Source organism: Mesoplodon mirus, assembly GCF_964341445.2.
Source record: "Mesoplodon mirus genome assembly, chromosome: 11".
NCBI classification, from domain to species: domain Eukaryota; kingdom Metazoa; phylum Chordata; class Mammalia; order Artiodactyla; family Ziphiidae; genus Mesoplodon; species Mesoplodon mirus.
The window spans coordinates 31202434-31216498 of NC_138987.1; the positions used below are offsets into that span (position 1 = coordinate 31202434).

Below are 14065 nucleotides of genomic sequence, written 5' to 3' on the forward strand. Positions count from 1 at the left end.
ACATTTTGCTTTTAAGACTTAAAATACACAGAATTCAAGTTTTATTTTTCTTACAACAAGAAAAAGGCCAAACACAAATGTCTTAGCACATAAACAACTACTGGAAACATGCTATAGTGACATTAAAATCTGAATCACAACACAGGAATAAAACTGTTAGTATCTGCAGAAAATAGGAATATTGCCAATGTCTTCCTGCTTTTTAAAAAAATCTGTTTTGCGTATAAGGAAATGGCTTGGAATGCTATGTGCTGCAAGAATGTTTTAGAGTCCTACACATGAATTCGTACACATGAATTTTTTTTCGTTGCTATACATATGTATTGTCTTTTCCCATCACAGTGAAGAAAATTCAATCAATAAGATTTTCCAGAGGCCATGTCACCTTTAGTAGCATAATGTATAGGTAAAGGATTAGGGCTGTTGACATTCGTTTTTCCTATGGTGTTTTGTAATATCTGAGCTATAGGACAGCCTTTAAAAAAGTGTCCACCAGAGGCCATATGGCTTTAATTGGGTCTGGGTTGAAAGAGTCACCCTGAAACTTCGATGGATAAAAACATCCTGGTTCTCTAGTACACCTTTCTGTGGCCTTATAATGTTAGGTTGTGCTGTATGTGGGGTGTGTGTGTAGTGGGGATGGAAGGACATAGAGATGACCAGAAGCACCATATGCTATAAAACAGTAGTTTTCAAAATGCATTCATTTTCGAGTGGTCCTTGAGAGCTTCGTGAATGGTGTTGGTGTCCTGCAGACACAGGTGCTACTTTCTGACCTCACCTCGGACTTACATCCTACGTGACAAATCTCTCAGTTTAGGATACCAGTGGTGTGTCACACACCTAAATTTGTGGTCCTCTCAATAGTTTATTCTGAATTCTTTAAACCACCATCGAAGCTTTCCTTCTTGACTAGCTTTATAGTCAGAAACTTGTAAATCTACATTCTTTTCATTAGACTGAGACTGTTGAGCTTTGTGTGTTGCTGGTGTATGATGAGGATGAAGTCATGGTTTGGTCATAGCCTGTTCACTGCGTAACTTTCTGACACAACTTTGATGTATTGTGATAGAAGATAGTGTAGAGCAGGGGTCCCCAACCCCTGGGCCATGGACCGGTACCAGTCTGTGGCCTGTTAGGAACCAGGCAGCACAGCAGGAGGTGAGCGGCAGGCGAGCGAGCGAAGCTTCATCTGTATTTACAGCCGCTCCCCGTCGCTTGCATTACCGCCTGAGCTCCACCTTGTCAGACCAGCGGCAGCACTCGATTCTCATAGGAGTGTGAACCCTACCGTGAACAGCGCATGTGAGGGACCTAGGTTGCGCGCTCCTTATGAGAATCTAATGCCTGATGATCTGAGGTGGAGCTGAGGCGGAAATGCTAGCGCTGGGGAGTGGCTGCAAACACAGATTATCATTAGCAGAGAGGTTGGACTGCACAGAGACCGTAAGAAATCAACTGCTTGCAGGCTCCTATCAAAACCCTATCAGTGAGTGGCAAGTGAAAACAAGCTCAGGGCTCCCACTGATTCTGCATTATGGTGGGTTGTATAATTATTTCATTATACATTACAATGTAATAATAATAAAGTGCACAATAAATGTAATGGCTTGAATCATCCTGAAACCATCCCCCCTCTCCCCTGGTCCGTGGAAAAATTGTCTTCCATGAAACCGGTCCCTGGCGCTAAAATGGTTGGGGACGGCTGGTGTAGAATGCTGTGTAAGATGCACTCCACATCACTGGCTCGTAGACTTTCTCCCCGCCCCCCCGCCCCCCAACCCCGGCCATTTATAAATGAGGGCTCTGGTTTGGCATAGCTGGAAATCAAATCATGGGAGGTATCCTCTCTTAACAATGTAAGGTTTTGTGATTCCCTACGTACGAACAGTGGAAGTCTGTCCTCTCTCACTCTTGCTTGCCTCTCTCCAATTCCTGAGATCACTGTTTAGCTTAATATCTCTGTAATTCCTCCACCCTCCCTCTGCTCCCTATACTTGGGGCCCTGAGCCAAGGCTTGTCTTTCTCCTACCCTGGGCAGTAGCTGCCAAATTACAGAGCCTCAGGGAGGAGCCAGGCAGGTCCCAGTTCTCCACTGTGCTGTGAGCGTGGTTAATACTCCTTTGGATAGCCTCCAGTTGACTGTAGAAGATGTGGAGAAGATCAGATATACGGGAAGTACTAGTTAGGTCATGTGACATAAAGTTTCATCTTAACTAACTTAATGGCTCTCTTGGGATTCCCCAGTAGGTTATAGCACTTAAGTTTCTGCTATCCCATAGCAAAACAGGTAAAATGTTAATTGACAGGCAAGGAGATGTTAACTTGCTTCTGCTCTAAACTCAACAAAAGACCACAGAGCAGATACTTAAAATATGGAGAGTTTGGAAATTTGAATTAAAGCAGGAGGACCAAGCAGAATAGAAATAATGAAACGTATTTAGGATTTTAAAGAATTCTCTCTCTCTCTCTCTCTCATTCACACACACACACACACACACACACACAAACTGTAAGAAGAATGTTTAGTTTTACATTGGTTTTACCTTAAAGAAATAATACACTAAAATTTCAAAAAATGTTTCATCTTTTCCTCTTGGCCTGCCAGTTGCGAGGGTTATGAACACAATCTAAAAGTCTCATCTCTTGGGGCTGCATATTTTGTCTGTGGAAACACAAGGGAGCCTCTGTGCCCTTTATGCATTGTGTTTGGTTAATGGACTGGTTTGACTTGTCACCCAACCTTGCAATTTGTCTCCAACCAAACCAAAAGTGTCACCTTCTATTAGAGTCTAAATATTAGACTGAAATGGAATTTAATCCATGACTGCTCTGGAGTCGAGGACAGCTTTTGACACTTAGGGGGGATAGTTAGCAACCAACCTGCTTGTTCTCTTAGGTAAAGAAAACCATGCGATGCATGTGCAAGCGCTCTTAGGCTCTGAGCTATTCCTCCAGCATAATCAAGTTACTGCTTGTATCTGCGAGGCTGACTTAACTCGCTTACACTGGGACTCTAACTTGCATCCTTTCACAGATTCTAAACACACAAAACCAAATGAGCCACCAACTTGTTCTATGAAGTTGAATGAGGCACTGGGAGGGGCAGGGCTCTGCAAGAACACCGTGTGCCCGCAGGATGGCACGAGCTGGGCTCTGCTGTGGTCTGCTGTGTGCTGTGTGGTCTGCATGGGACCCCTGGGCCTTTGCTGGACAAGCCTTCGTATTGTCCTGGTCTGCTCGCTGCACCTCCTGACTGATGCTGACAATGGCACCTGGCCCCTTCAGCTCCCAGACTCGGTGGCCCTGCAGTCAACTCACCTGTGTGGGCCACACTCACCACAGGGGAGGTCTCAGCCTTCTGCTCTGCTTGCTCCCGTAGGTTAAAAAACGGCCACAGGGCTTCCCTGGTGGCGCAGTGGTTGAGAGTCTGCCTGCTGATGCTGGGGACACGGGTTCGTGTCCCAGTCCGGGAGGATCCCACATGCTGCAAAGTGGCTGGGCCCGTGAGCCATGGCCGCTGAGCCTGCGCATCCAGAGCCTGTGCTCCGCAACGGGAGAGGCCACAGCTGTGAGAAGCCCGCGTACCGGAAGGAAAAAAAAAAAAAAAAAAAAACTGCCACAGATTCTCTTCAGCTTATCAATCTCTGTTGGTTTGATTCTCTTCCTGGGCAAGTGATTTCCTCACATTGATACTCTTAGAAAAACAGCCTTTTTCTTCTCTCTTAACATTTCGTTTACATTTTGTTAATTTCATGGTTTTCTAGGAGGGCCAACCTAACACACATCCTGCACACCAACTGTGTGCCGAACAAGGCGTGCGCTGTGCTGTGCCCACATAGCTCGTTCACGAGATGCCGGCACCGGCTTGCTTTCCCCTCGAGCTCCTTCCACTGCAAATTCAGATGAGAACTTCCAGAAGGTAGTTGAAGTTCAGGCTCATGGGATTTGCTGCTGTATTTGTTACCATGGGAATGAAGGCCTATAACCCCTGAAATTCTGGAATGGTAGAACTAACTGCCCCATCAGCAGGGACTGAACGGGGCGGGCAGTGTGGTAATGATGAAGAGGACACAGAGGATTAATGCAAGAGAAAGGATACGTAGATTCCAGTATCCCTCGAAAGCTGATTTGACAATTAGATGACAGTACCCTTTTATCATGCCGTTAGGAGGAAGATCTGGAAGAAGATATTTTCTCCGCCTGGTGAAGGTGTCCATTGAGGCTGCATCTGAAATTCTCTATTCATCGTGCTACATGTCAGCACAAACCAAATGGATCTTTGTCATGTTTCAGCCTCACCAAGTCAGCCTGGATGGAAAATGCTAGTCTTTCTTTGGGCCAAGGTTGTGAAACAACGCAAAAAATAACAAACACAACCTTTCAGACTCTCTACAGAGTGACTCCCTTCCCTCTTTCATTTTGTTCTTTCCCGTTAAAAAATATCACAATTATTAAAGGTTAAATGTTTGGAGGGAACATGTGCTAGCCTAGGTGAGAAAACAGTCCATTTGGGGGCTCAACGGTCTCCAAAGGACCATTCTTGGTCTCTATACTCATACACAGACTGATGGGAAAATTTATTTCAATGTGTTGGTTATAAACTTGTCTCATGTCATGGAATCTTCTGTGCATAGCTATAAAAACAAGGATGCCTGGCCTGAGAAATGAGTTTGATATTCTACTGGAATATCTGGGAAATACGGTTTGAATGTTGGTATGTGTTTAAGGACCAGGGACAGACTATGGGAAAGTGGGAAGATGTAAGCCATGTAATCATTGTTTGTGGAGCCACTGGTTTTGGTCCCCAAAGGAGTGGCCCTGGCCGTGATGCTTCCACACCAGCACTGTTTCTCACACAGCAGCTTTCCCACACAGCTCAGGGCAGGGCTGCTGGTCTAACTTCAGTGTGCATTCAAAATACTTAGGGGGATTGACGAAGATACAGGTTCTGGGCCTTATGACCAGAAATTCTGAATCCTTTGGTCTGAAATGAAGCTGGCTATGCACATGGCCATGTCCCACGCTTTGAGAAACTTTGTCTAGCCTATCACCACTTTGTTGTGTATTTTGGGCTGTGTTTTATTACTAAGTGAGAATTGGGTGAGATGCTTTGATTTCTTCTTCCAGTCTTAATTTCCAGTGTAGAAGAGTGACGATCGCCTCACATATTTCCTGTGTTCTCAATCTCCTAAAACACGTGGCTTTGTGGTGTTACATCCTGCCCGACAGTGTTCCGCACTCTTTTATTCAGAATGCAGCTCCAGGCCAAGGACACATTCATTCTTACCTCCCTCTCCCCCTTCCCCATGAACAGCGAGGGGAAGACGTGTCTCAAGTTGCAAAGTGGGCTGTAAGGGTATAGCATGGCTACGTTGGATTATCCTCGGCTCTTTGGAGCCAGGAGGCTGGTCTGGCACCTACAATGTTTCTAGCACCAGGTGCTTGGAGATTTGGGACACCCCTGCACCCCATCTAATCATGAGAGGAGTCTGATGTAGGAGAAAGCATTGGGAAGGGAGTCAGGGTTACCTTTTCCAGCTCTGCAGTTAACTTGTTTAGTCAAATAAGCGTGGGTTAAACAAAGTTAAAGCTAATTTCTTTACTGCAGGAATTCCAAGAGCCTTTGATATGTACTATCAATCTCAGAAAAGAAACAAACAAAAAACAGTGTTTCCTAAACACGTTTGACCGGTGAACCCTTTTATAACTGAGTAACCTTCCAGTACCTTGCTGTACACTGCCTGCAAAACGCTGAGCTAGAAGTTACTGTCATCGCACTTTCTGATCCTGTGTCATCCATCTGCTCGTTGTCTCTGGCTCCTTGTATATCCTTGAGGAGAAAACAACATTCCTGGTGGGAATTCAGAGATCAAATGGTGGTGTAACACAGAATGGGTAGAGAGGCCCTAACCTAACTCCTTCCTTGGGAAGCGGAGGGCATATTCCCCCTCTGGGAACTAGTGATGACTCCTAAAAGAACCCGTGGTCTGCTCTTGGCTGTCCGATTTAGGACAGCACTCTGGGCACGAGCAACATTGTAAAGCCTCCCCTCTGTTTCTGTTGTGTTCTGAAAGGCCCCACGTGTCACACAGGCTCTGAAATCTTTCCATGGTCCTCAAGATCCACTGGTGGCGGGTGTGATGGGGCCTTTGCCTGTCTGGTCCGCAGGGCCATCTCTTGAGCTTGGATGGGCCTCGCGAGGGTAGGTGGTAGGTTCCCCTGGCTGTGCTTTTCTCCTTTTGTTTGTAAAACACTGTCAAAAGGTTATTGCCTCCTACATTGCTGAGGTCTGACTTCAGCGTCTGCATTTGATGGAGGTGGGGCAAGGCTCAAGAGGGGGCCCTTCCCAAAGGCAAGCAAAACACTAACAAGAAATGTCAAAACTAGCCACACACAGACATCTCACTTGGTTATCTGAGGCAGGGAAGCAAGCATCTGGGTAGGAAGGTTGACGTGATGCCTGTCTTTAAGGCCCGTTTTGAGGAATCTGGAGGCTCTCAAAGGCCCACCCCTCAGTTGGGCAATGCTGGAATGTCATGGCAAAGGAAAGTGGGAACACATGTAGATACTCAGTTCCTGGATCAAAGGCATTTGGAAAGTATATTCTCAGGCCCTCCATTCTGTTCCCGTCAGGAACCAAGGCTGAGATGGAGGATGGGGCAGGAGAGGGGGGAGTGTAACGGGGCACCCCACCTCCCGGCCTGGACAGGGTTAGTCAGAGAACAGGCTGGCGAAAGACTTCCTCAGGTTGCGGATGGTCTCGGCCTTGGCCTCGTCTTCACTTGGGGTCCCACGCTGGGAGGTGTCAGACGTGCTGAGGCTGTTAGTCAGGGACTGGGATTTGCTGAAACAGAAAGGCAAGGGGGTTGGGGGCGACAAGGCTTGACTCCCCAGGAAGTGAGTCCTGGGGCTTGCCTGGAAGCCAGCTGGGTGAGCCCCCTCACCACAAGGACAGTGAGACCAGAAACAAGGCATCCCCGCCCTTACACGATGCTGAGTACACCACACACGCAATTAACCTGCAAGGTGGCTATTGGTATCCTTCTTTTTTAGGCACAGAAATTGGGGCTTACAGCAAGTAACAGGGGAGCATCCAAGGCTCATATTCTTTTCACAAAACCAGGCTGCTCAGATGGCAGGCGTGACTAGAGCGCAGCTTGACCACTCTCCTGCCTCTGTGTACAAACCCACTTGACCCTGTGTGCCAACCTAATGCTAGGTGACAGGTTGGAGAGATGAATGAGATTCAGGCCCTGCCCTCAAGGGGCTCACAGTCTAGTGGGGGTGAAAGACATAGGAAGAGATCCCCACTTGGTCTTGTCATCACATTAAACAAAATCTTCTTCAAAGCAGAGACTATCTTTTCCCCTTGCTTATTCCCCCCGGGGTGCTTTCCAGGACTAAGTTCAGAGTAGGCATTTGATAAACACCTGCTGATTTGAACTGAACCAAATAATACTTCAGAGCAACAACCCAGGAGATCTAAATGTTTTTAGCTGGATGACTACTGAGGTTAGTGCCCAAACCTGGCTTAAGTCCCAAAGCCCTCGTCTGTTCTGTGATTAGCTGGGCTGTATCTTTTCACATGTGAGAGGCTGTCACAGATACGCCCGTATGGAGCCAGCTGCATTCTGGCTGGCTAGAAGGACTAACTGTGCAAAAACTCATTTTAATCCTTACAATAACCCTGTGGTGTGAGTACTGTTGTCCCCATTTTGCATGAGAGGAAGTTTAAGCACAGAGAGATTAGGTAACTCTTCTGAGGTCATGCAGCTTTCAAGTGGCAGAGCTGACACTGAACCCAGGTGGTCTGACTCTAGAGTCTGTGCCGTCAGCCTCTATGCCTATTGCTGGAGGACCACTTGCTCAGTTCATCAAACTAAAAATGCATTTGTCCTTTGATCCAATAATACCATTTCAGGTATTTTCTATACAGCTGATCCTGCACGTATAAGAAACAGCATGTTTTCAAGGCTATTCACTGCAACCTTCTTTGGAAGAGCATACCACATTTCCGTTTCGGGTGGATTCGTTGGATAAATTGTAGTATAACTATATAGTAGAATACTATACAGCTGTGAAAAGGAGAAAATGTCAATGAACTGAGTGCAAGAGCTCCAGGATTTACTGTTAAATGTAAAAGCAAGGAGCAAAACGGTGTGCACAGTGCATACTGCTGATTGTGTAAATAAGTGGCAGGAGGGAATCAGAACGTATATTTCTGTATTTGCATAAGGAAACACTGGAGGAACACACAAGGAACTAACAAAAATAGTTACCTCTGGGGAGCAGGGCGCAGGAAAGCATTGGATAGGAATGAGATGGGAGATTTTTTTCAATAAAAACAATATCTTTTAGATCTTTGAACCATGTGAATGTATTACCTATTCAGAAAAATTATGGTTAGCATGACTCATGGGCTGGATGTCTTGTGTTCAATCCTAGCTCTTCTCCTTCCTAACAGTGGAAACTCTGGCAAATTATTAATGTCTTTCTCTGTTTGCTCATCTGTAAAATGGGGTTAATAACTGTTATTAACTCCTAAGCCCATGGGACTTAAAAAAAACAAACCAACTAAGTAAAGTGCTTAGTACATAGTAAGTAGATAATAGATGCCAGCAGTGAAACGATGATTATTAATATTAGTGTTTGGAGTTGAAGAAAGGGAGAGGCTTTCCAAAGAAAACACATTTAGGGTCTCTCTTTCTGACCTCAAACCAAGAGACGGGCTTGAGTGGAAACAGGAAAGAGGATGTATGTGTGCATTGGGATGGATCTTTTACAAAGTGGTGGCAACTCTCCCTCCCGTCCCCATCTCCTAGTCTTTCACAATGCGACTCTGCAGGTCCTCCTATCAAGAGTCTGTTTCCCCACCTCTTTAATCGGGGCTTGACCATGTGACTTGTATTTACCAAACGCGTGTGATGGGATGAAATGACATTATGCGGCGTCTTCTAAGGCTGGACCTCGAGAAGCCTTGAAGCTTCTACTTTTGCCCTTTTGGAATGTAATTCTACCACGTGACGAAGCTGGGCCCAGCCTGCTGGAGGATGAGGCCCAAGGAGAGAGAGAGGCTCAGCTGACAGGCAACACCAACAACCAGAAATGTGCAGGAGGCCCTCTTGGACCATCCAGCCCCAGGTAAGCTGCCAGATGACTACAGCCATATGAGTGATCCCAGTAGAGTAGGGTTGCTAGAATTTAGTAAGTAAAAATACAGGACACCCACTTAAATTTGATATTCAGATTAAAAACAATTACTTTTTGAGTATAAGTATATCCCATGTAACATTTGAGGGCACACTTATGCTCAAAACTATTCATTGTTTATCTGAAATTCAAATCTACCTGGGCATCCTATATTTTATCTGGCAACTCTACAGGAGAGACCAGCAGATCCTCCCAGCTGAGCCAAACTCAGAACAAATTGCTAAACCCAAAAATTATGAACAAAGAAAATGGTTATTTTCTTAAGCCACTAAGTTTCAGGGTGGTTTGTTATGCAGCAAGAGATAACCGATGCATGTATACATGGAGGATCACAGTGGGACCTAATCTATCCTCTCACCTTTCTGGGTCCTGCCTGCCATCCCGGGTGCATCCTCTGGGCTTCCTTCTACCCATTTAAAGTCTGGGTGAGGCCTTGGTGGGTCTTCTTCTGTCTCTGAGTCCCTGACCCTGAGCCAGCCCAGCTCTGTCTACACCCCAAGTCCACCCTATGCCCTTCCCAATTCCCAAAGCACTTACTTGAGATGGGGGTGGGGTGTTGCTGGTTTCTTGGACTCTTCACCCTGTTGGGAGGTGCTGTGGCCCTGCATGGGGGGCCGGGGCTGTGAGGTAAGGGTGGTGCCTGGCTTGGAGACCTGGTTTGGAGAGCTGCCTCCAGATGTGCGGGATAGCTGTGGAGAGCCTGGTGACCTCTGCTGCTGTGGAGATCCAGATGAGGGGCTCAGGGGTTGCTGGCCTTGTGGGGAGAGCCTCTGTTGCGAGGGGCTTCCAGATCTCGGGGGCTGAGGAGACTGAGCTTGGCGAGGGCCCCCTACAGGGAGAGAAAAATTATTACATTCAAAATTTTTTTAGGATAAATATGGCTGTGCACAAGTGTCGCTTCAGGGATGTTCATTACAGTGTTTTTCTTTTTTTTTTCTCTAAGATTTTTTTGATGTGGCCCATTTTTTTAAAGTCTTTATTGAATTTGTGACAATAATTGCTGCTGCTTTATGTTTTGTTTTTTTGGCCACGAGGCATGTGGGATCTTAGTTCCCCGACCAGGGATTGAACCCGCACCCCCTGCTTTGGAAGGTGAAGTCTTAACCACTGGACCGCTAGGGAAGTCCCTACAATGTTTTTCGTAACAGTGAAAAACTGAAAACAATACAAATGCCTAACTGTAGAGGAACTGACTAGGAACATTAGGATAAATTCATATAACGGAATATGCTACGGTCATCACGTATGACGTGGCAGAATAATATTAAATGACATGGGATGTTGTTGATAAGCAGCTTATAAAACAGTATTTGCAGTTTAATTCCATTTTGGCATGTATATATATAAAGATATGTAAAAAAGAAAGACTGGAAGGTTATACATTAAAACCAGTGTGTCTCAAACTTTAATGGCATATGAATCACCACGCATCTTGTCAAAATAAAGATTCCGATACAGTAGGCCTTGAGCGGTGTTATGAACTGGATTGTGTCCCTTCACAAAATTCATATGGTGGAGTCCTAACCCCTGGTGTGACTGTTTTTGGAAATAGGGCCTTAAAAGAGGTAACTATTGTTGAATGATGCCATAAAGGTGGGCCTTAATCCAATAGGACTGGTGTCCTTATGAAAAGAGAGAGAGAGACCAGGGACCTGCACACACAGAGGAAAGGCCACGTGAAGACACAGTGAGAAGGTGCTGTCTGCAAGCCCTGGGGAGAAGTTTCAACCCTGCTGCCACCTTGATCTTGGACTTCCAGCCTCCAGAAACATGAGAAAATAAAGGTCTGTTGATGAAGCCACTCAGTCTGTGGTATTTTGTTATGGCAACACGGATGGGGTCTACGTTACTAACAAGCTCCCAGGTGATGCTTCTGCTTTCCACGCTTCGAGTAATGAGGCACCGAGCAATGATTTTAAAAGCGGTGGGATGGGGGCTTCCCTGGTGGCGCAGTGGTTGAGAGTCCGCCTGCCGATGCAGGGGACACGGGTTCGTGCCCCGGTCCGGGAAGATCCCACATGCTGCAGAGCGGCTGGGCCCGTGAGCCATGGCCGCTGAGCCTGCGCGTCCGGAGCCTGTGCTCCGCACCGCGAGAGGCCACAACAGTGAGAGGCCCGCGTACCACAAAAAAAAAAAAAAAAAAAAGAGCGGTGGGATGATGAGGGACTTAAATTCTCTTCCTTTTGCTCACTGATGTTTTCCACACTGAAGATGTATTACTTTTGAAACAATGAAAATAATTATCCCTTACTTTTGGATAGCTCTCTAATCTTTTCTAAGAACTTTCAAAAGCAATATATCATTTGATCTAGAGAGAGGCCGGTAGGGAAGATACCAATCTTCTCATCAGGTTGAAGTGGAAACAGCCTCATTAAGGTTTCATAACTAGAAGGGGTAACCACAGAAAGCCCACAGAGGAGCTTGACTTCACCCTGTTGATGCACAGAGCATATAGGCTTTCACCTACAAGCGAAAGGACATTTTAGCCTCCCAGAAATGACTTTGAGTGGAATTCCAAGGCTCCAAGCAAGCAAGGTGCACCCTCCTCACCCTTGAACCCAGGTGTCAGGACTGCTGATTGTGAAATGCATCTTGGCAAAGCAGACTAGCTGCCTGCTGCTCTCCATCCCAGGATACAGCGGCTCCTGGGAAGGTGGGATGCACTGCGGTGATTCTCGCCATGCTTTGTTGAGAGGATGGGAGACTGAGAGTTTAAAAAGGGCTGGAGCTCAACTCTGAGCCCTTTCATAATGTGGCTTCCACTTGTGTGAGCTCCCCAGGTCTCTACTGTGTCCTCTCTATCATGTCCCGGCCTTGGGCTGGGCACCCTCGCAGCTTGTGGGTTAGGCATTATTATCATCCCCATTTTACAAAGAAACTCAGTCCCAGATATACTGTGACTTGCTTAAAAAGTGTCACTTCTAGTAAGGGGAAGAGCCTAGACTCAAACCTAGATCTCTCTGGCTCAAAGCTCTGTTTTCTTTTGTTTCCCTTTTTTCCTTTCTTTACTGTACCACACAGGGCAGCACCTTTGTGCAAATTAAGAAAAAGGTGCTTTCCCCCAGTGGTGGCTGCTCTGAGCCCGGTGCAAAGGGGGCAAGGACTAGATTTCAGCTGGCCTCCCCCCTCAGACTGTCTCAGCTGGGTCCTGTGTGGAGGGCACGACCTGCATGTCTGGTGGCCCTGACACCCTACAGGTACCAGAGCCCCAGGTCCTTGCCATTAACCTGCTGTGTGACTGTGGGTGCATCACTTCTCCTCTCTGGGCCCTTGTTTGGAAATGAGGTCGTTGGACTAGACATCAAACATCCCTCCATATTTGAATATCTTTGTGAGCTTGTGCAACACTTTCCAGGTTGGACTGAATTGCAGCTCCAGTCTAGCAACTGATTGCACATGGCTTGATTCATGACTATATTGTCCCAGTAGATTGGAGGACCCATTGATCACAAAACTCAAACACCTATAGGGCCAGGCAGATACATAAATAAATAAAGCAGGAGAGTGTCAGAAAAATCACGTGGCTTTAAAAAATTTTCCCACTTGAGATACACGGTTCAGAGACTTATCTCTTTAAAGAGGGGCAAGAACAAAGAAAATGGCAATTGACACCGTGTCACTGTGGAAGTGACACTAGCGAGGAAGGAGTAAGGCCTGAGGCAAACGGAGGAGTCCTTGCCCTGTCAGTGGACAGTGGCTACGTAGCAAGCAGGCCCACTGTTTCTAGAGCTCCTGCTCTATCGGGAGAAGCTGGAAATCTAGATGTTTATGTAAAAGCTTCTGATTTTTAAATGTTGGTTTACTTTTTTGTTTTTTAAACCCATTGTAGGTCCCAAAAGACATGTTTTCTAGTTTTATCTTAAATCCCACCCCCCGCCCCACCTCTCCACACTCTGCTCCTCAAGACTGATATAATATCTTGGAAAATCTGGATACTCATTCATTCATTTATTAACTATTCGTTCAGTCCCTACTATACAGGTGGGATGCATCAAGAGACACTAATTGTTTTCAGCTTCTCAGCAAAGCAACAAATTTAGTACTTTTTGTTTGAGCACATACAGAAAAAAAAATTAAATGTAGAAAGTATTTGCCTTAGCCCAGGATTGGTGCTAAAAGATGTGAGGTTCATTAAAAGAGACCTTCATTTTTACTGAGTTGAAAGTGAGTAGTGAGTTCAAAAAACAAGTTAATAATGTGGTCTTGTTATTTTGGGAACTCAATGAAAGCACTGTGTTTTAATTAGCCTTGTTATTTTTAATCTGAATGTTAATTCAATGAGCATTTTCTTTAATTATCCTAATTGGTTTTAAATTGATTGTTTTTCAACTCACTAAACGTGTGTTTAGCCTCATGTCGCTTAAAATATCTCTTTATCGAGCGTGTCTCTACTCTGGGCCGGAGAGGAAACCAGAATACAGTAGCTCTCTGTTTTAAAAGTGCTCGGTTCAAATGTGGTTGAAAAAGTAAGCCCTGGGGCAGAGTGAGAAGGGCCAGGGTAGGGCAGAGGCACAGTCAGAGCCTGGCAGGGTGATGAATAAGTTGTTTTTGAACATTTATAATCATAGAATTCTCACCGGGCAGGAGGGCAGTGGGGCTGCTTTAGTTATAAGGATTGTTATGATAACAACCATTAAGGACAACATGTATATTATAATTGTTAGTAAGACACAAAATATTAATAGTGAGTTTTTAACGGTAAAGGTCATATAAATAGTTATTAACAGTATATTAGTAGTAGTAAGAGCTAGAACCTACTAAGCACTACCTCCACGCCGGGACACCTTGCTAACCGCTTCACCTGTGTTATCTCACGGGAAGCTTCCCATTACTAAACGGGGCAGCTGTCATT

At 45.7% G+C, this 14065-nt stretch overlaps 1 protein-coding gene across 1 annotated transcript in view; it reads right to left on the bottom strand.

Moving 5' to 3' along the window:
* Nucleotides 1-6604: 6604 nt before the first annotated feature.
* The window catches only part of SYN3 (synapsin III), a 410811-nt gene continuing 403350 nt past the window's right edge, over nt 6605-14065 (bottom strand). The window contains exons 12-13 of the mRNA XM_082636954.1: nt 9751-10042; nt 6605-6847 (exon numbers count right to left, since the gene is read on the bottom strand). Coding sequence (XP_082493080.1) covers nt 6715-6847; nt 9751-10042 — 425 coding nt within the window. The 3' untranslated portion in view covers nt 6605-6714. The remainder of the gene's footprint in view (nt 6848-9750; nt 10043-14065) is intronic.